The 20,372-nt window shown below is 35.9% G+C and overlaps 1 protein-coding gene across 3 annotated transcripts in view; it reads right to left on the bottom strand.

The window, feature by feature from the left end:
• CYTIP (cytohesin 1 interacting protein) overlaps nucleotides 1-20,372 on the bottom strand; it is a 71,898-nt gene that overhangs the window by 8,722 nt on the left and 42,804 nt on the right. For 2 of the 3 annotated variants that reach the window (XM_012454900.3, XM_012454899.3), the window contains exons 2-6: nucleotides 12,307-12,356; nucleotides 11,979-12,033; nucleotides 8,417-8,519; nucleotides 8,116-8,209; nucleotides 4,920-4,989 (exon numbers count right to left, since the gene is read on the bottom strand). In XM_012454900.3, coding sequence (XP_012310323.1) covers nucleotides 4,920-4,989; nucleotides 8,116-8,209; nucleotides 8,417-8,519; nucleotides 11,979-12,033; nucleotides 12,307-12,356 — 372 coding nt within the window. Of the gene's footprint in view, nucleotides 1-4,919; nucleotides 4,990-8,115; nucleotides 8,210-8,416; nucleotides 8,520-11,978; nucleotides 12,034-12,306; nucleotides 12,357-12,508; nucleotides 12,599-20,372 lie in introns of all 3 variants that reach the window. The other variant, XM_012454898.3, reaches the window with a different exon arrangement.

Genomic DNA, 20,372 nt, shown 5'->3' with positions numbered 1-20,372 from the left:
ACAAAAAGCATAAATCTTTCATAAAAAGGTAATGGATTTTAAGAAAACCAGCATATGCATCAGTAATGCTAGGGGTAAAACAAAGATTTATTTTGTTGATTTCTATTGAGCTTTCATAAGATTTGATCAAAAGCTAGCAAATATACAGCAGAAAAGAAATATTATTCTAAATAAGAATATTGTGAAGTTATCTTGTCTATATAAGTAAAAATATGACCTCACACCAATAGTCTCATCTATAGCTATACAACATCAAATGCTTTTTTATTTAAAATTTTATTTCATATAAGTATTCAATTTATAACAAAATAATTTTTTATAACTTAATACAAAGAACACATTCTATACAGACAGCTAACAAGAACATTTCTGAAGATGTTACTGAGGAATTCAGAAAGAATATAACACAAAAAGAAAACGAGATAAAAATATGAAATAGTCATTAGGAATCATGAAAGATAAATCAAGAAACTATGTCTAATAGGAATTCCAGAAGATAATACAGTAGTGTTATAGAAGGTATATTCAAAAAATATTGAGTTGACAGTTTTCCAAAGCTAAAGAAGGTCTTTAAACAGAAAGAACACTGTAAGTTCTACGTAGTATAAAGTTAGAAATTAATCCAGAATTAATTACGTTGTAGTAAAACTGTAGAACAATAAAGACAAAAGAAAATCTTAAAGCAACCAGAAAAAGGATTAAATATTGCCACAAATACTGGTCTTTTAAAACACCCAAAACTTGAAAATCCTATGGAGAAAAGTATCAAGAAAAAAAAAGAAGGCATAAAAAGTGGTATAAGATGCAAGAAAAAATATGGAGGTGCACTCAAACAATTTTTGACAAAAATTTAAAGTATTAGAATAATATTTTACTGTCAACTCAGTTAATAAATTTAAAAACTTTGTTAACAAAAACATAAGTCACTAAAACTGGCTTGAAAAAAAAAAAAACAGAAATCCTGAGTAGTCTCACAACTAATAAAGAAATTGAAACAGTATGTTAACAGTATTCCCATCAAAAAAGAACCCTAAAACGAAATGATTCAGATGATATTATAAAAATTCTACCAGAAAACAGGAAGAGGAAAACAGTCCCCAGCTCATGCTAAGAGTCTAGTAAACTTGATTCCAAAACTTAAAAAGATAATCTAAGGAAAGAAACCTATAGACCAGTCTACCTGAAAAACAAAGCTATCTTTTAAAATCCCAAAGAAAATACTCACAGATCAAGCCTGTAATTACAATTACAAACTATAAATTTCAAGGCTAAGCCAGGTTGAGTTTAGCCTAGAAATGAAATGGTAGCTTTATATTAGAATATGTTTAAATGTCATTCACATATTAACAGAATTTTTTCAAATGAATAAATGAGAAGACCAGCTTAACAGATGCAGATAAAAGTATCTGATAAAATTTAATACACAAGCACTGTAAACTACAAACAAACTTCACATAGAATGGTGTCTCCTTAACCTGAAAGATAGCTCATTCCTAATGGAAAAGAAATTAGGAAGAATTCCCTTTAAAATCAGGAATGAAATAAGGATGCCTACAACTATAATTTCTATTCATTGTGGTATGGTAGCTCCTAAGCTGTGAAGTAAAGTAAGAAAAAGAAGGAAAACTCATTCATAACAGATAGTTACTATCTCTACAGTAAACCCAAAATAATCTTCAGATAATTTATTAGAGATATGATGCAGTTTCCTCAAATTGATCTATATATATATATATATATATATATATAATGTGCTATCGGAGCCATGAGTGTTGGCTCAGGCCTAATCCCAGCAATTCAGGAGGCTGAGACAGGAGGATTGCTTGAACCCAGGAGTTTGAGGCTATAGTGAGCTATAATCACATTGTTGCACTCTAGCAAGGGCAACAGAGCAAGACCCTGTCTCCAAAAATAGATAAATAAAATTTGATATCAATCAAAACACCAATATTTATTTATATATTATTTATTTTTATAATTTATATAGATGATCTAAGGACCAAGAATAACTATGCCCAATGTGATAACAAGATTTATTATAGACAATCTGGGATAAATAAATTGACCAATGGATCATATTAGAAAGTCTATAAGCAAATCCATGCATATGTGGAACTTGCTTAAAAATAGAGGTTTTGGCCGGGCATGGTGGCTCACACCTGTAATCCCAGCACTTTGGGAGGCCAAGGCGGGCAGATCATGAGGTCAGGAGATCGAGCCCATCCTGGCCATGGTGAAACCCTGTCTCTACTAAAATACAAAAAAAAAAAAAAAAGAAAAAGAAAAAATTAGCCAGGAGTAGTGGCACGCACCTGTAGTCCCAGATACTCAGGAGGCTGAGACAGGGAAATCACTTGAATCCAAGAGACGGAGATTGCAGTGGGCCAAGATTGTACCACTGTACTCCAGGCTGGTGAAAGAACAAGACTCCATCTCAAAAAAAAAAAAAAAAAAAAAAAAAAAAGAATAGGGGTTTTATTGCAAGTCAGTTGAAGGGTAAAAGAGGGACTACAAAATAAATGGTACTAGAACTGGTTATTCAATTGCAAAAAATTAAATTGGAATTTTCATATGAAAAAAACAAATTGGAATTTTTCCCATACCTCATAATATACACAAAAGTTAATTCTGGATGAATTAAGGACTTACATGTGAAAAGGAAAAATGTTAAAACCTTTAGCAGAAAATATAGATTACCTGCCAAAAACAATTAGAAGCTCTCTCATCAACAAAAATACGAAAGGAGTAATAAATTCAAAGTGCTAAGGGAACTAAACACCTACTTAGAATAATTAAATTACCCATCAAAATTCTCTTCCAAAAGTAGCAGTGAAATAAAAACATTTTTCAACAAAAATCTACTTACCATCACAGACGGAAGTACTACAGCAAGAAAGAAAGTAAACCCAGAGGTAAGGAGTAGAATGCAACAAACAACAGCAAGCATATCAAAAGGAACAAGTTGCTGTATTTGTTCACTACCATCTATTTAGAATAAAAATCTGTATTTTGTACTTTTAGAAAATTGATAAAAATTCTCTAAAGTAAGTATAGTAAGGAATGTAGGGTCTTAAATGGGCATTTAAAGCATTTTATGGTTCTCATGATGTTCTGGAAGAGGATGGAGATACTGAAAATTCATACATTGGTAAGTATGTATATTGAAACAAGGCAAAATATGCAAAGAATAGAAATTGCTTAAAGGCATGAAATAATGTTTTGTGCAAGTTAGTACTTTATTCCATACAATATAACCTTATTTTTTATTCTTGTTTTCAATATTTCTTTTTTTAAGAAAAGGTGAAAAAGTTTTAACTTTTTAAAAAATATGTTCACTAAGATTATCTTTCTTTTGCAAAAGCAAATTAACATTAAATTCAAGTACAATATGAAGCACTGTCTACTCCTCATAAAAATGTAATAACAAAAATCTTAGAAATGTTTTCTTTAATGTCAACAATAAGATTATCATTATTTACAATATATTGATAATCCTAGCCAATGCTATAAGAGAAGAAAAATAATTAGTTTAAACAATTGAGCTAAAGGGGCAAAAAATGTTATAATCTGCAAATGATATAAAATTTATATAAAAATATAAGAAACTATAAAAATTATTAGAATAAAGGGAGTTCAACAAAACTGGATTTTAAAAATTTAAACAAAATCATTAGCAATAAGTGGCTGAACATTTAAAAGATGAATATAGCAAGAACAATGAGGAAGTACACAAGAATAAATATAATAAAAGATATGTAAAAATATAGGAAGATAATTACAAAATATTTTTGAAGTCCATAAAAGATATGAATAAAAAGATTGAGATCTCGAATTCAAAGTGAGAAAAGTAAGAGCTATACAGATTTTAATTGCTCTCATTTATTTTATGCATACAATTCAATTCCTATCAAAATTTGAGCAGAGGCTTTTTCAAGGAATTTTATAAATTGATTGAAAAAAGCACAGAAATAAGCACAGTGGCAAGAGTATCCAAACCAATGTAGATGAAGAAAGCAACACTTGGTGATGAATTGGATGTGGAGGAAGAAAAAGATACAAAATAAAATTCACTCAGGCTCAATAATTAATAAACTCATATTTCATGAAGAAAACTAATAAATGGCATTTATTTCTAAATAAAGCCAGAGTGAGCAACCTGCCTATAGTAAACTACAATCTCTGTTCAGATTGGCTACCTCGTTGCTGTGCAAGTGGGAGAATAGGGATGCAGAGGTCACTGAGACAAGCAGAGAGGTCTTTAGAACTCTAACTCACATGCATGAGTGAGGGTCTGGACTTCATGGCTTAGGAGACCCTCATCAGCCCAGAAAACTGATATTTTTAACAGCCTCAAAAAACCATCCCAGGGAATTTTCACTGAACATCCTCCATTATTTACTATCTCTTGGACACTAATTTCTTTCTCCTTTGAAGTTGTTAGTGTATTTTCCAATGAAAGCAGATTCAAGGACAGTCACAGGATTAGACAGATAAGGTTTTGGTTTTAAGAATGAGGCAGAAGAGAAGGACACCAAAAGAGGACATGGAAAAAATGAAAAACCCAGACCCTCTGACACACTTGGGAAAATAATGACCTTTTTTGCTTTAATTCCAAACGAAATGTAAATCAAGAGAGATCACAGGTGCACTAATGAAGAGTTCTTCAAGTGGCGTGTCTTCCTGTTGCCTTTCTGAGCCTCATAGACACACAGAAGGAGGAAGGAAGAAAGTGATTTATATTGGTTTGTGGAATTTGATATTCCTCCAAAGGTAATTGCATGGCTCTTGATAATTCAGCAGTTCAGATTCATCATGACATTTCTTTTTCAAGGGCTATCTCAGTTCCTCAAATACATCTTTATTTTACCACTCACACATTCAAGATGAAAAATGTGCCTCACTGCATTAAATTAAATTACCTTTAAAACCTGCAGCTTTGCTTCAAGCTCCGTTCTTTTGAGAATCATTGTTCCATTAAGAGTCTCTATCCTGTTTTAAGAAGAAAAAAAAAAGAAGATGAGGGAGTGAGTAACGTGAGTGATTCATTTAAATAAGTACCATATTACGGAGTACTACACTTTGAGCACACACTATGCTAAAACCAAAATATAAATGTTACAGTTCTCATGGCACCTCGAGTAGCTGGACCAAGGCCAAATCTTCTGATAACATTCAGAGAAAGAAAATGGGGGAAAACTCCCCTTGAGAAGGTGGCTAAAAGAAAGGATCCTAGTTAGTTCGTAAACTATAGCTCATTTTATAGACGTCACCATGTTTCAGTGATGGTTGATCTCTAGTAGAATCTGTTCTTGTGGGGATGGCCTGAATCACCTCACTCATTTGGTAAATATTTATTGGGCATCTACTATGTGCCAGATTCTAGACACCATGCTGAACACAAGGGGCACAATGACAGAAACAGTAGGCACTAGGGGCTTTCACAACTGTGGATTAACATGTTACTTTTTGAAAGAGGGAGAAATTTTTTCCTCCCTAGGATTCTAGGAGGCTTTACCTCTGTAAATCTCCACATAATTTTGGTACTAGAAGAAACAGACTACAACTACTATGAGATAGTAACCTTCATATGACTTTTTCATCTCAAAACATTCAGTTTACAAACACTAATCCTAGAATTATCAACGTACCAGTGTTCTGTTCTTCCTACACCACACTCATTTCTAAAAATAAAATACTTGTTCCATTCTAAGCGATTTGATTTGTTCTGTGTGTTCAAGTTAAAGGCTTTTATTTTGACTATTAAACCATCAATCGAATATGATTTAAAAATTTCATTCGTGAATCACACACTAATTTTTAAAGTGTTGGTTCAAGTCCCTTCTTGTAATTAAGCTGTAACTCTATAAAGATGCAAGGAAATGTTTCAAGGCATGGTAAAAGCATTAAACACGGAGCTCAGTTTTCCTCTATTTCTTTTTTTTTTTTTTTTTTTTTTTTTGAGAAGGAGTTTCGCTCTTGTTACCCAGGCTGGAGTGCAATGGCGCGATCTCGGCTCACCGCAACCTCCGCCTCCTGGATTCAGACAATTCTCCTGCCTCAGCCTCCTGAGTAGCTGGGATTACAGGCACACGCCACCATGCCCAGCTAATTTTTTGTATTTTTAGTAGAGACGGGGTTTCACCATGTTGACCAGGATGGTCTCGATCTCTTGACCTCGTGATCCACCCGTCTCGGCCTCCCAAAGTGCTGGGATTACAGGCTTGAGCCACCGCGCCCGGCCTTCCTCTATTTCTTATAACATCATTCCAGAGATAATCAGATGGTAGCAAGCCAAAATGCTGTCTGTTTTCTCCTTAGGGTGATCTTGACTCTCTAAGAAATAGTGGGAATCTGTATGAATCTGTTTAATTGTGATTGAATGTCAATTTGACCTGCTGAAGTAATAGATGTGTGTGGGCAAAACTGCAACCATTCATTGGCCATTTTCCTCAGTATTTGTATAGACTGTCTCCCATTTCCCTGAATTTCCAACAATTACCTCCATCTGCCACCCCTATTTACCTGTGCTCTACCCTCTTCACCCATATGGAACATGCTTTCTGACTCTAACCACCAACAGCTCCCCTCATACTCGCCATGGTTCCTCTCCTTTGGATCCAGGGTTCTCAAGAGCAAAAGTGCCCTGTCCTTTACCCTGAACTCACAGGACCCATAGAGTTGGACTCAATTATTTACCACCACCATCTTTCAAATCTACTTGCACAAACACCAAAAGCATCCTTTGAAGTTTTAGACAAGAATCACTGAAGAGCATTCAGCAGATTTTCTATTGGCAGCTTCCAAGGAGCAGCTGTAGCTGAAGAGGACAGATCCTGGCATCCAGAGCAGGTGGTCAAATCCCAGCCCTATCACTTACTAGTTGTGTGACCTTAACTAAGCCCTCTCTAAGCTTCAGGCACTTCATCTATAAATAGAAATAAACTTAACCTCAAGAGCGGCTGTGAAGAATAAATGAGACAATATAGGACCCACCTCAATCAGAATAAAACCCAAACTTGTTGGCATGGCCAAAGAGATCCATGGTCTGCCCCCAGGCCAACTCTCTGGCTTCATATCTTATTATACTCTCTCTAATCCATCAATTACCAATTACACTGACTTTTTCTCTTTCCCTTGTACGTGCCAAGCCCATTTTGAGAACTCAGAGACCTCTCTCTTTGCCTGAAGTGTTCTTACCGGGGTTCATTTGACCATCCTTCTCTTCATTGAGATCTCGACTCAAATATTGCCTCCCTAAAAAAGATCTTTACACTTTACACATCCAAGCCAAACTAGCGGCCTCCTTACCCACCATGACAGGTCATTGCTGTTTTGCACTTTTCTCATGGTAGTTATCAATAACTGAAATATAAACACTACTTACATTTCAGGCTTTTCTGAGCCATTTCCTTCCATAATTATTAACATACTAAGAAAGTCTTTATCTTGGTCTCTCCTGAGCCTATCACAGAGCTGGAAATGTATTCGCTCAAGAAATATGATTTTAATGAACGAGTGAATTTCATTATGTAACTACCCTAATAAGATCTTATTAGGTGCTGGTATTGTTATAGTAGAAAAGTCAATCAAATCTCTAATTGGAAAAGCCACTATTCTATCAAGAAGTTTGAAATATTTGGAACATGTGGGTGGGAAGGGTTGAACAGACTATTCTTCCTTCCAAATGGAACACTAGTGGAGAAAAACAGGTGGTTTGTCAAATAAGAGGAAAAACTCAGCCCTTCTGACCTTTTATTTGTTTTAGCTACAAGATTACATCAACCATGGAAATTAGATCAGTTCCTCCCAGTTTAAAGAGAATGGGTGCCAGTTTAATTGGATTTGACATAAAAAATACATTTTGAAGGCCATCCTTCCCACACAGACATTTGAGCTAATATGTCCTCTGACTTCAGATGCTGACAGTGTGTTCAAGTTTGAGGAATCTTGAGAAACAAAAGGAACTGATAATGTTTGTACCCAGCACTGAAGCTCTGATGCACTGCCTCCCCCCTCTGTCTTGTGATGCTGAACAAAAAGCCTATTTATTCACTCATCAGGCATTATGAGAAACCATAACATTTTGAAGCCCCACGGGACTAGACAGATAGTTACGTTAGCAGGTTTCCAGATGATCTGATCAGGTCAACGACTTGTTTGTGGGTAAAACCTTCTGTGCTCACACCATTGATATTTGCAAGGACATCACCTGGGAGATGCCAAGAAAAATGAGTGTTATGTTGGTTAGTTAAATAATCCCTCCTGACATGCAAATGAAACAAGCAGCTCCAAGTCTTACAAACATAAAGGAGCTAAGAAAATTCAAGGCAACAAATACATCCTGACCTTCACTCTCAAAACATTTTATTTTCTTGCTATTTAAATGATTCCTAACATGAGCAAAAATGTGAGTTACCAGCTTGCAGGCCAGCACAGTGAGCTGGGCTGTCCTCCTGTATTTTGCATATCAAAGTGAATATTTCCGAGGAGCAGGCATTCTGATTCTGGAGCCTATAAGTCTGTAAAAATTAAGGTGATATATAGTTACTATTTAAAAAACTCAACATCTATTTACCAAAAAATAAAATGGTGTCAATTACCATTAAGCAGTATAATAGTTAAGTTCAAAGGACAATTTGGAAAGGATTTCCACTATAAACTGAATCAAGGTATCAATTTTGCAATTCTACCAGACAATCTGTAGCCAACTCCATTCATAAAGACATCTGTCATGAGAAAGAAAGTGAAATGAGAGTGGCTCAAGATTTTACATTTTCAAGCCCAAGATATCACCTGATGCTGTCATGATTACATATTTATTTTAAAAAATTGAGTTTCTCATATCCCAATGGGATAAAACAACGATGGCCAAGTGCAATGAGAAAAATCCGTAAGTGGTTCTCCCAAGCTAAAACACTCATTATAGGAGTATGAAATTGTACACATGCAGCAAGGAGACATGCCAACAATGATTATTTTAAATCAGAGTTCTGCACATAATGACAATCTGCCCTACATTTATTCAAAAGTACTATAATTGACTCAATTACCTTCATTTCTGAGCACCCTCTGGTATGCCTGTCCTGAATCCTCACCGGTTCATTAGTCACCCAACTAAATTAGAAAAAGTTAAGCTTCGATTCTTGCCTCAATTAGGCACAAGTAGTTTAGTGGTGGTGGTTTTTTTTTTTATTTTTAATTATACCAAAACACTGAATAAATGTTTGCAAGATATAGTGTCCCAATGACCTATAACAAATATAATTTTCTTTTTCACACATTTAAATTATGAAGTCCAGTTCCACCTAAAAGCAAAATCAATGTTCTGAGTAGAGTACGTCTTTTAAACATCTGATTCCTCAAATCAAGCTACATTAAAGTACTACTTCCTTGTGAAGAAAATAATGTCTGATGTTCATTCCTTCTTATTCAATAATCCCTAAGGCACCATAAGTCAGCCATATGCAAGCAACTTCTAGAAACTTGGGTCTGTTCACTCCTAAAGGATTTCTATCCAATCTATAAGGCACTTAGAATCCCCATATCTTAAATGTAGAAGAGACTTTAAAAGATCATGCACTACATTCCCATCTACCAGAAACTTCATTAACAGCTTTCCTGCCAGGGGTCTTCTCAGTACAGCCTAGTCCCTTCTGGAGATGAAAGGTTGATCTAGTTCATGTGGTACACGAACAAAAGATATAACTGACACTCCTTTGGGAAACCACTGTTCTAACAATTCGCATTAGCAGTGAGACTTTACCCTCCATTCCCAGAGATCAAAGTGAGTACAGTGCAGTGGAAACATGTTGATTTATGTAGCTGACACCTCCATATATATTCACATTGGGTGTAAAATTTGGGAGTTAGGGATAGAGAGAAAAAAACAGAAAAAAGTTACAGAAAGAATTAATCGGATACTTCTCTCCTTTACCCAGTCTTCTAGCTCCCATTAAGTGATCAGTGACATTAAGGGACCAGTGACACAATGATCAGCTGCATTTCTTAGAGACACGAAGATATCTTTGTCCTTTCTCATGACCAATGACCTTCATTCTAACATCTGTCATTTGTGGATCTTCTGTTGGTACCAGGAACATCACTAGGTATACTACCCGTATTGTTTCATTTAAATCTCCTAAGGATCCCATAAGGCAACCATTGAGAGGATATGAATTCAGGTGAGCATGAGTCCAAAGTCTGCATTCCTATCATGCTGCATGATTCTCATAAATAGCATAAAACTAGCATCCATGGAGAACCATAGATCTGGTCTCTTCCAAAGTGGTAGGCCAGATCCAAAATATGTATCCACACTGCATCCATAGTATGGGTACATGAAGTTGTATCTGATCTTCAAAAGTTCCCAAAGTATTTCTCCTATTTGTTGACTGCTGCAAATCTGATGAGTACTAGGGAACAGATTATGATGTGTATTTGACAATAGGGAGCATATACCAAAGAGAATTTACAGGGATATGGGTTCCTGCATCACAGAGATAACACATACATGCTGCTATTTAGAGGTATAGCCATTAGTTTACGTTGATCTACAAAGGTTCAGTGGTGCTGTGGCCTGACATAGTTTTGACTCTTGCTCCATGGAGAATAAGTGTTTATGGTGCGGGAGAAAAACTCAAGAAAGTGGTGACATATATTGTAGCAGTGTAAGAAAAATAAAGGTGAGTAGTCATTTATCCTGTTCTTAGCAGCCACGGCTGCATATCCTTGAGGATAATTCTCCTTTAAAAAGAAACAGTGACAAAAAGCAGTGTCTCTACAACAGAATAGGGAGTGTTTCATGTAACTGGGGAATAAGAGTGAGTACTATGATTGTAAAACCTAATGGATTTCACCAGTTACTGTGGTGAATTACAGATTTCACCAAATTTAAAAGTAGAAGAGTTCAGAAGGTAGAAGTGATCCTCTTTTTTCTCCTAGTGCCTTCTCTCTCTTCATTGCAGCTTGAGTCTCATTTTGTTTCTTTACTCATAAAACATGTTTTGCTTAGCAGCTTCCTGTTCCTAATCTTAAAATACACACTGACTTTCCAATTGTGGGGCTGATATCACACCAAAGTTTTCTGAAAGCAGCACTAAAGCTAAGATCTAAAATCTGATATAGAGTGTAAGAATATGATTATGCAAAACACATCCAAAAGACATGCAAACGTACTACGGAAAAAAAAAAAAAAAAAACAGAAATGCTTAAGCTACTACTGTTGCACTTAATTGGGTTAGACTTCATTTGACCAACCTCACCCACTTTACAAATGTGGTCATGAAAAAGTAGACAGCAAATAAGCAATGAAATTCTTAGGCAATTATGCTGAAACCTATAAAGACTTAAAAATTTCCTACAGCATGAGGCAATCTGCAAGTACAGCCAAATGTTCTCAAGTGTTTCAAATAACAATTATAAAGCATTGTCATTAGGAGAAAAAGAGCTACAAATTTCTCATTATGTACAATATGAACTCTTTAGTAGCAAAACGTACCAGGAGCTATCCATGAATATATGTGTTCCATACACACAGATGCATAGTCTTTCGAGTGTCTCTTGAATGCCAAAGTAAAATATTTAAAATCTGATATACAGTATAACAATGTGATTATGCAAAACATATTCAAAATGCAAATATATAAAATGCACATCTGTAAAATGTATTTCACTCTCTTATCTAAGACCTGGCTGATACCAACCATTTCTGATCAGTCTGGGACTTAAGGGAAGACTGAAGAAATGAAGCACAAACTGCTGAGCATATCTCGGGGGTTTTATGTTATCTTCAATGTTTTCTTTCCTTAATAGTACACAACACACTGAAAAACTACCCCCAAACAACCATACACTGAATAAAAATCATAGACTCCACCATTCTCTAATCCTAACTTCATTTTTCCTTTGCACATAACATGCATGACACTACCAATGCCACTTTCTTCCTTGGAAGTCTAGAAAATGTGAAAACTGCCCACCTGAATTTCAAATCCAAATGTTTCATTATCCTGCTTCTCCACAGTAACAAGCTTTCTGTAATAAAAACGTTTAAAAAAGAAACTGTATGAAAATCAAAGTATCACATTTGGCACAGATTTATCATTAAAAATAACTGTCACAATTAAAAATAACTGACATTTATGTAAATTGTAGTATGTAAGATTCTGTGTGTGTGTGTGTTTGTGCGTCTGTGTGTGTGTGCGAGAGTGAGAGAGAGAGAGAGGAGAGAGAGAGAGAAACAGTCTGGAGAGCTGTGTTCCTAAATATTTTGGGAGAGACCAAAAAAAAAAAATTCAATCTCTTTACCTTTGAGACCAGGAAAAGTCACTTAAAGAACTTGATCTGGTTAAAGCAAGCTGAAAAATACAAAAAAGCATATAGTTATCTCAGGGTCTTCAAGATACACTGTAAAATGTTCTAAACATCTCTCTTTCTCTCTCTCTCTCTCACTACACACACACACACACACACACACACACACACACACACACACAGAGTTATTTATCACCTTCTTTGGTCCAGCTCCTGGGAAATTGTTGCATAAAGGCAGCCATTTCAGTTCTCTAGTGATAGCAGAGGAGAGTAGGGAGACGGGATTCTAGGCATTCCAATTAAAAGATTAAGAGAGGCTTAGATAGTAATACAATGTGGCAAAAGAGTTAACATAATGTGGCAAAACTCCAAAGCTTCCAAAGAGAACTTCATCTCTGATGTGTATTTACAACAGCCTCTGAAAGATTAACCATAACAATTTGTAATCACATTGAAATCCAAAGAAAAACAGCATACATAGAATGGCATATGAAACCTGAATACTTTATAGCTTTTGGAGATGATGATGAAATGACTGTGTTTACTATAATGGTTCATTATGTTACTGTTTTTAGTGGGATAAAATAATCTCTAAACAACCAACACACACAGAAACACAATTCAGGTGAAACCAGGAACTCAAAATCTCAATTCTGTTTATGATTTATTTTTGTAATAGTTTTGGAAGAATGCAGTGCAATTTCCAGCCAAGGAAGGAAAGGAACCTCAGAATAGTATAAATGGTATAAATAATATCACCTTCATTCCTCTGCACTTTTGGAAAAGATTATATAAACCTAAGCTTTCAGGACACATTCTACCGCTGTAAACACAAGAAATGTCAACAAAAGGTGGCAACTTATTTTTTAGGAAAATTGCACTAGGTTTTTGTTTTTGTGGGTTTTTTCATTTGTTTTTTCTTTGTTTGTTTGTTTGTTTTGTTTATTTGTTCATGAAATGTTTATTAGCCCCATTCTCAAGTGTTGGTTCAAGGGCCCAAAACATAAGCTACTAGCTAACCCATGATTTTTCATTGTCAACCTAAAATGGTTGTCATATATACATGAACACAAAAATATCAAGAGATCAATGCATAGTCAGTCTAGACAAAGCAAAATAAGTAAAGGATGAAAACCAGAAGGAGAAAAATACATAGAATATTAATGCTTATGTAACATGTTACACAAATAAAACGCTCATTAAGGCATTCTTTAGGAGTGAAGCCTACACCACTGTAGGAAATTTGAATTACCTGGTACCAAATGCCAGCATTTTCACAAATTTCCTGTAATGGACCAGTGTTAAGAATTCAGCCACCAGTCAGTAAAGCCAATGTAATGGAGAGGTGATCTCTTCTTACCTATTTGCTGTAATTAATTATATTTTTCTCTTTGGTTAGTTCTGGGCTTCAACTCACTTATATCGCACTGAAGACTGAAATAAATTGCTCAGACCCAAAAAGATTCTCTAGTCTTGCTAGAAAGTATCTCTTTTCAATTTATGAGCACTACCTGTGGAATGCCTACAAGGATTGGTATGGTTTGTTGTAACCTGATTTTGTACCTTGTGTATACCATTAACAAGCATAGGGACTATTCATTTATATTAGTGGGTCTCTTTTCAGAAGAGAGCAACAAACTTATTTCCAAGCATTCTCAGTCTCTCCCTTATTTTGTACTCATATTTTCTTAATCTACTTTTACTATCTTCATCTGCTTGTTTTCCACCCTTAATTCAAATTCTATAATCATAAGTAGGGCTTTTTTATTCTTTATATAAAAGTTTCTTATGCATCCATAAATAAGGGCTTATATTTTTAAAATATTACTCTTGCTATCAGTATTCATCATATTATTCACATATCCATATATAGAGAGCTATATATATTTATAGATATATGTATATATTTATATGAAATGCACACTGGATCAAATACTTCATATCTGTACATAGTCATCCGTGTGCTTTGGGCCTCTTGGGGAATGTTATTTGTTCTACTTTCTGCCCCAGTGCCCAGCACAGGGCCTGGAACAGAATGGAAACTTAAAAATAGAGAAATAGATAAAAATAAATAAACTACTAAACAAAAATGAAAGGAACTGAGGTGGCTGAAGAGCCAAGTTAAATATTCAAGTTCAGGAGAAATACGTAAAGATAGTCCTCAACATTGTCCTTTATTAAATTCAATAGCACAGAAAAAATTCAAAGATAATCGCTAAAATACATAAAGTAAAATTTAAAAAGCTAATATGTAGCAAGATTTAAAAATGAAAGAAAACAGACAACTGTATATCCATATGCAGAAGAAAGAAACTAGACCATACCTCTCTCTATGTACAAAAATTAACTGAAAATAGTAAATGGATGAAAACCTTAATGTACGACCTAAGACAATAAAACTACTGGAAGAAAGCATAAGGGAAATGCTTCAGCACAATGGATTGAACAGAGATTTTATGAATAAAACCTTCAAAACACAGGCAACAAAAGCAAAATTAAACTAATGGGATTACATTAAACTAAAAAGATTCTGCACGGCAAACAATCAACGGAATGAAAAGACAACCTGTGGCATGGAAGGAAATATTTGCAAACTACTCATTTAACAGAGGATTAGTATTCAGAATATATAATGAACAGAAATACCTCAACAGCAAAAATAAAATAAAATAAAATTAAAAATGGACAAATGATCTAAACAGACATTTCTCCAAAAAAAGACATACAAAGCCAGGTGTGGTGGCTCGCATCTGTAATCCCAGCCCTTTGGGAGGCCTAGGTGGGCAGATCGCTGAGGTCAGAAGTTCAAGACCAGACTGGCCAACATGGTGAAACCCCGTCTCTATAAAAATACAAAAATTAGTCAGGCATGATGGCCAGTGCCTGTAATCCCAGATACTCGAGAAGCTGAGTTGGAAGATTCACTTCAACCCGGGAGGCAGAGGTTGCAGTGAGCCAAGATAGTGCCATTGCACTCCAGCCCGGTGACAGCAAGACTCTATCTCAAAAAAAAAAAAAAAAAAAAAAGAAAGAAAGAAAGAAAAAGAAGACATACAAATGACTAACAAATATATGAAAAAATGCTCAATATCACTCATCATCAGGGAAATGGAAATTAAAACCGTAATGAGGTGTCCTCTTACCCCAGTCAGGATAGCTATTATCAAAAAGACAATAAACAACAAATGCTGGTGAGGATAAGGAGAAAAGGGAACTCTTATACACTGTTAGTGGGAATGTAAATTAGTACAGCCACTATGGAGAACAGTATGGAGGTCCCTCAAACAACTACAAATAGAACTACCATATGATCCCTCAATCCCACTACTGGGAATTCATCCAAAGGAAATGAAATCATTATATCGAAGAGACATCTGCACTCCCATGTTTATTGCAGCACTATTCACAATAGCCAAGATATGGCATCAACCTAGGTGTCCAACAACAGATGAATGGATAAAGAAAATGTGGTATATATACACCATGGAATACAATTCAGCCATAAAAAAGAATGAAATCCTGTCATTCACAGCAACATGGATTGAACTGGAAGACGTTATGTTAAGTGAGATAAGCCAGGAATAGAAAGTTAAACACCACATGTTCTCACTCATATGTGGAAGCTAAAAAAAGTTGATCTCATACAAGTAAAAAGTAGAACAGAGGATACTAGAGGCTGGGAAGGGTAGGGGGAAGAAATGGATAGGGACACATTTGTTAAAGGATACAAAATTATAGCTAGATAGCAAGAATAAGTTCTAGTGCTCCATACTGGAGGATAACTATAGTTAACAATAATATATTATGTACTAGTTTCAAATAGTTAGAAGGAGGATATTGAACAGTCCCAAAACAAAGAAATGATCAATGTGTGAGATGATGGACATGCTAATTACACTGATCTGATCACCATACATTCTGTGTATCAAAACATTGCGATGTATACCATGAATATGTATGATTATTATTTATCAACTAAATAAATAAATATAAATTTTAAAATTCAAAAAGATCTAAAATGAAAGAAAACAGACAAGAGCAAAAAAAATTCAATCCAAAACAAAAAGTATAGAAAAAGTACTAATAGAAAACAAAGATAGTAGTGTCTTAGTACATGGCTGCTAAGTGGATGAATGGTGACAAGAATTACTAAATTATTAGTAAAATTTTGAGCCTTGTCAATTTTAAATGCCCTTTTACTATGCCAGAAATCAATACATCTACTAGGAACTTCAAGATGTCATCAAATCTGTCTTCTGAATCAAAAGTCATTCTGGATAGATTCAAACGTAAAATCTTTTAATCCACAGGACAGACCTGAAACCTCTACAGAGGAGATTTCCTCACCACTCTACTTCTGACCTTTCTAACTAGCTTATTGACTAGTTACAGATGAAAATATTTGTCTAACACAACATGAGAAGCATAGCAGATGTTCAATTCTTGTGGACTGGCTGATTTGGGTTATCAGCAACACCAAAAGTCAGATTAAGTCAAATTACAAATTAGTTTCCATTCTGTATTGGCTGCAAGGCTGTTTCAAGCACCTAATACTTAAACAAAAAAAAAAAATTAAATAAATTAGGCACCATCAAATTCTCTGACACATGCCACATCTTGACACAAAGCCTACTTGTTTTTGATCCGGGCTGTCAGATTCAGGCGATGTGGAAAGGAATGTTCCCAGGGTCCAACCTAGCTCACACACCAAACTACCTGCCTAAAGTGAAATGAAGTGTGTCCAAGGTCTTATCAAGGGTTTTGCACTTTGGCAAAGAAAGCCTTTCCTGCACGCCTTTCCCTAGGGTGAGCAGCCTATTCAAGAATCTGACCAGTGAGGTCTATGTTCCCCAGTCAACCCTCCCAGTCAGAACCTTTTCTAAGGATTGTACTGATGGCACCAAAAATCATGAATGAGGAACTGGTGTGCAATTCACAGCATATGCTGGCAACAGCTGTCTTTTATTACACATTATCTAATATGAGAAATCTAGGTTTAGCAATTTGGCAGGCTTGCAAACTACACATTCAATTATGACTGCTGAATAGACAAAGCTTCTTAACTCCTTGCTAACCATAATACATTGATACCTAGGGTCGGGCTTACAATCACTCTTCTGTTTTTAGTCAGATGACTTAAAAGTTCAGGCATTAATATTCAAAATGTAATTTTTTCTACTCTGCAGTGATTCCACACATTTCTCTTCAGTGAGAAATCAAGACAAAATACTTCAGCTGTCAATTTTTGAAAGATGGGAGTAGTCAGCAGCTCAGCCAGATAGCCAGCCCTCCGTAGAGAAGCTCAAAGTTCAACACTGTAGCCACTTCTGGGGCTAAGTTACAGGGGGTTACTTCCACCTGGTCCCCATTCTATATTCTCATTTCCTGAAAGTGTTGGGGAGGGTGCTGGGGAGAAGATACTGACTCAGGAGTGAAGTTTTTTGTCACTGTTGCTTGTTTCAAAGGTCCCAAAATTATGTGTTCTTCTCCCTTTCCAGTCGCCTTCCTCACTCCCCAGTTCTTCCATGCAACCCCCACCCCCTTTTAAGTAAGGAGCGTTAGGATATTAAGGCTCCGCAGACTATTCAAAGGTGCAACAAAATAGTACAGCTGAACTTAATTTCCTAACATTAAGTGCCTGGAGAAACCTAAATGCAACACTGCCATTTCCAAGGAAGGTCTGATTGTGGGCTCACAGACCTCTTCAAGAAACATTATTCGATATTGACCAAGCATGCCACAATATGGATTGAAGAATAATCAAAGTCTTTTGTTGTGAAATTAGCAGAGTTTTCTACCTAAAATTGTCAGGAGGTGATTAAAATCCTTTGGTGCAGTTTAGGACAGTTGGAGTTACAGCACCTGATGGGTGTGCTGCCGGACACACTGTGAAAGCCGCTGTAGGGCGGAACCCAGCCCAGCAGTGTACACATCCCAGAATAGAGCGCACACTCCCTATCTGAACTTGTAGATGAAATCAGCCTTCCAGAAGTTGCCTATTTAGTAATAATGAGACAACTGAAAGAAATTTAGGAACAGAGAGTCAGTCTGTGGTACCACTAAAGTTTGTGGACTTGTTTGTTCGGTCCCTGGTTCTCACTATAGCATTCTGTAAAAACTGCTTTCCAAAAGCAACGTACTACTGTTATGAGAGTGGGTGGTAAGACACAATCACTACTCCTTTGGCATCACTGGCAGAGACTGTCCTTAATTCCTCCTGTCTCCTTCCTACAGAGCTTTCCATTGCAGAGATTTTTTTTTTTTTTCCCTAAAACTACGTTCCCAAGTAGAAGCCATACTGCGGTGTCTGACACTTGCTACAAGTACAGGTACTGAGATAATATGCACACAGAGAAATCTATTTTTAAATAATTCTGAGTGTAAACACCCAATTGATTCTGAAGACTAATTTGAAACTAAAGCTAACCAGATATAGCTCTGCAGAAACCAAAGCCAACAATAACAAGAAGTATGAGCTGTTGACGTCAGCCCTGAAAGTGTTGAAAATAACAGTAGGCAGAGAAACACCTGCTCATGTGATTGCCTCACAAGGATCTTGTTGCCTGCAATTTAGTCTGTGCCAAATGGGTGATTATTCTCTAAAAACCAGTTAAAGGAAATGAACATCCATTTGGAAGATTGTGAAATGTTGGGATAAACTTGCATCAAGTCTCATTGATGATAATTGTACAGAATCAGAACTATCATGTACAAGAAGTTTTGTTTTGCTATTTTTTAAAGCAATTCTCACAACAGTAAGAAAAAGCCATTTGAATAGGAGGAGTCTACCACGTGAAAGAATTTGAGAGAAGGGGAATAAGAAGACCTAGAAAAGATGAGAACATCTGCATAAATTAATTTGTATGGGGATGTGTGTGTGCCTGTGTGCATATGCACATACACACATGTGCATTTCATATGCCAAAATCCCTCTCTATCTTCCTCTGATAATCAGCCTCTCCTACTGATTGCCTTCTTTCAGTTCACGCTATCTTCACCCTGGCTTAAAACCAGATGTGACTCCTCCATCTTAGTCCCTTTCATAATAAAGTCTATCAGTCTCCTTTCTGTTCCCCCATTTCCTCTTTCTCCAACTACTGCAAAAGTTCCTCCCTCACTACTAGTCTCTACTCACTAATCCACCACATTTCTAGAACAAGGTTCCTGAAATCCTCTACTTCTCAAACACATTCAGAGGCCCTCTGTGCCGGCTTTTTCAGGGGAAGTTGTCCAACTGTTCTGTAAAGCAGCTCTGAGGTCTCCTCTCACCTCCTGCACACTGACCAGGTTCTCCTGACACACTTAATATTGTGCTGTTACACAAAAAAGTCCTCCAGGCACTAGGATCTGTGCCTCAGCTTCAATTTCTCCCTTGCTCTGGAATGCCCTTCAATATCTGGAATATCTATCTCCAAGGCTGTATTTAAAGATGTTTCACTTCGACGAGAGTATGCATGTTGTTTTACTTTGCATGACATCCATTCTTTCTGCTTACTGAATTGCAAACAGTATATGGGCAGGAAACATTCCCTTCTTGTCTTTTTACCCATCCTACACTTAGCATGATGTCTATCTCCTTGTAGGTGCTCAGAAACCATCTGTTGCATTGAAATGCATGGGCTAGAGAGTAGATCAAATGAGTGAGGTTGCAGGTATGGAGGACATAGAGCATGGAAAGTTCCCACCCTGATTCAAAAAGTACCCACTCTCTCTAGAATAAATAAATAAATAAATAAAATCATAGCCTAATCAAAGTGAACCATAGTTAGTGTGATAACTTCATGGCAAATATAAAGAAAATCTGATTGCTTTATATCTGGAAAATGAATAAAGGTGTCGGCATTTCTCATGTTGCTTTATTTTCCGACTGGTTGTAGACTGATAAAACATTCATCATTACATTAAAATTTGTAAAATAAACACAAACTTTTAGATTGAGAACAATCAATAGTCCAAATCATGGAAAATTATGCCCTTATCTTCATTGTGAAAAATACCAAGGAATCAGCTATATACATCACTGAAAAAAGACCATGTCTCTCCCACTCCCATACTTCTCT

Source organism: Aotus nancymaae, unplaced genomic scaffold (genome assembly GCF_030222135.1).
Source record: "Aotus nancymaae isolate 86718 unplaced genomic scaffold, 86718_ANA_hifiasm-v0.15.2.pri h1tg000029l, whole genome shotgun sequence".
NCBI lineage: Eukaryota > Metazoa > Chordata > Mammalia > Primates > Aotidae > Aotus > Aotus nancymaae.
This window is presented reverse-complemented; position numbering and strand designations above follow the sequence as displayed.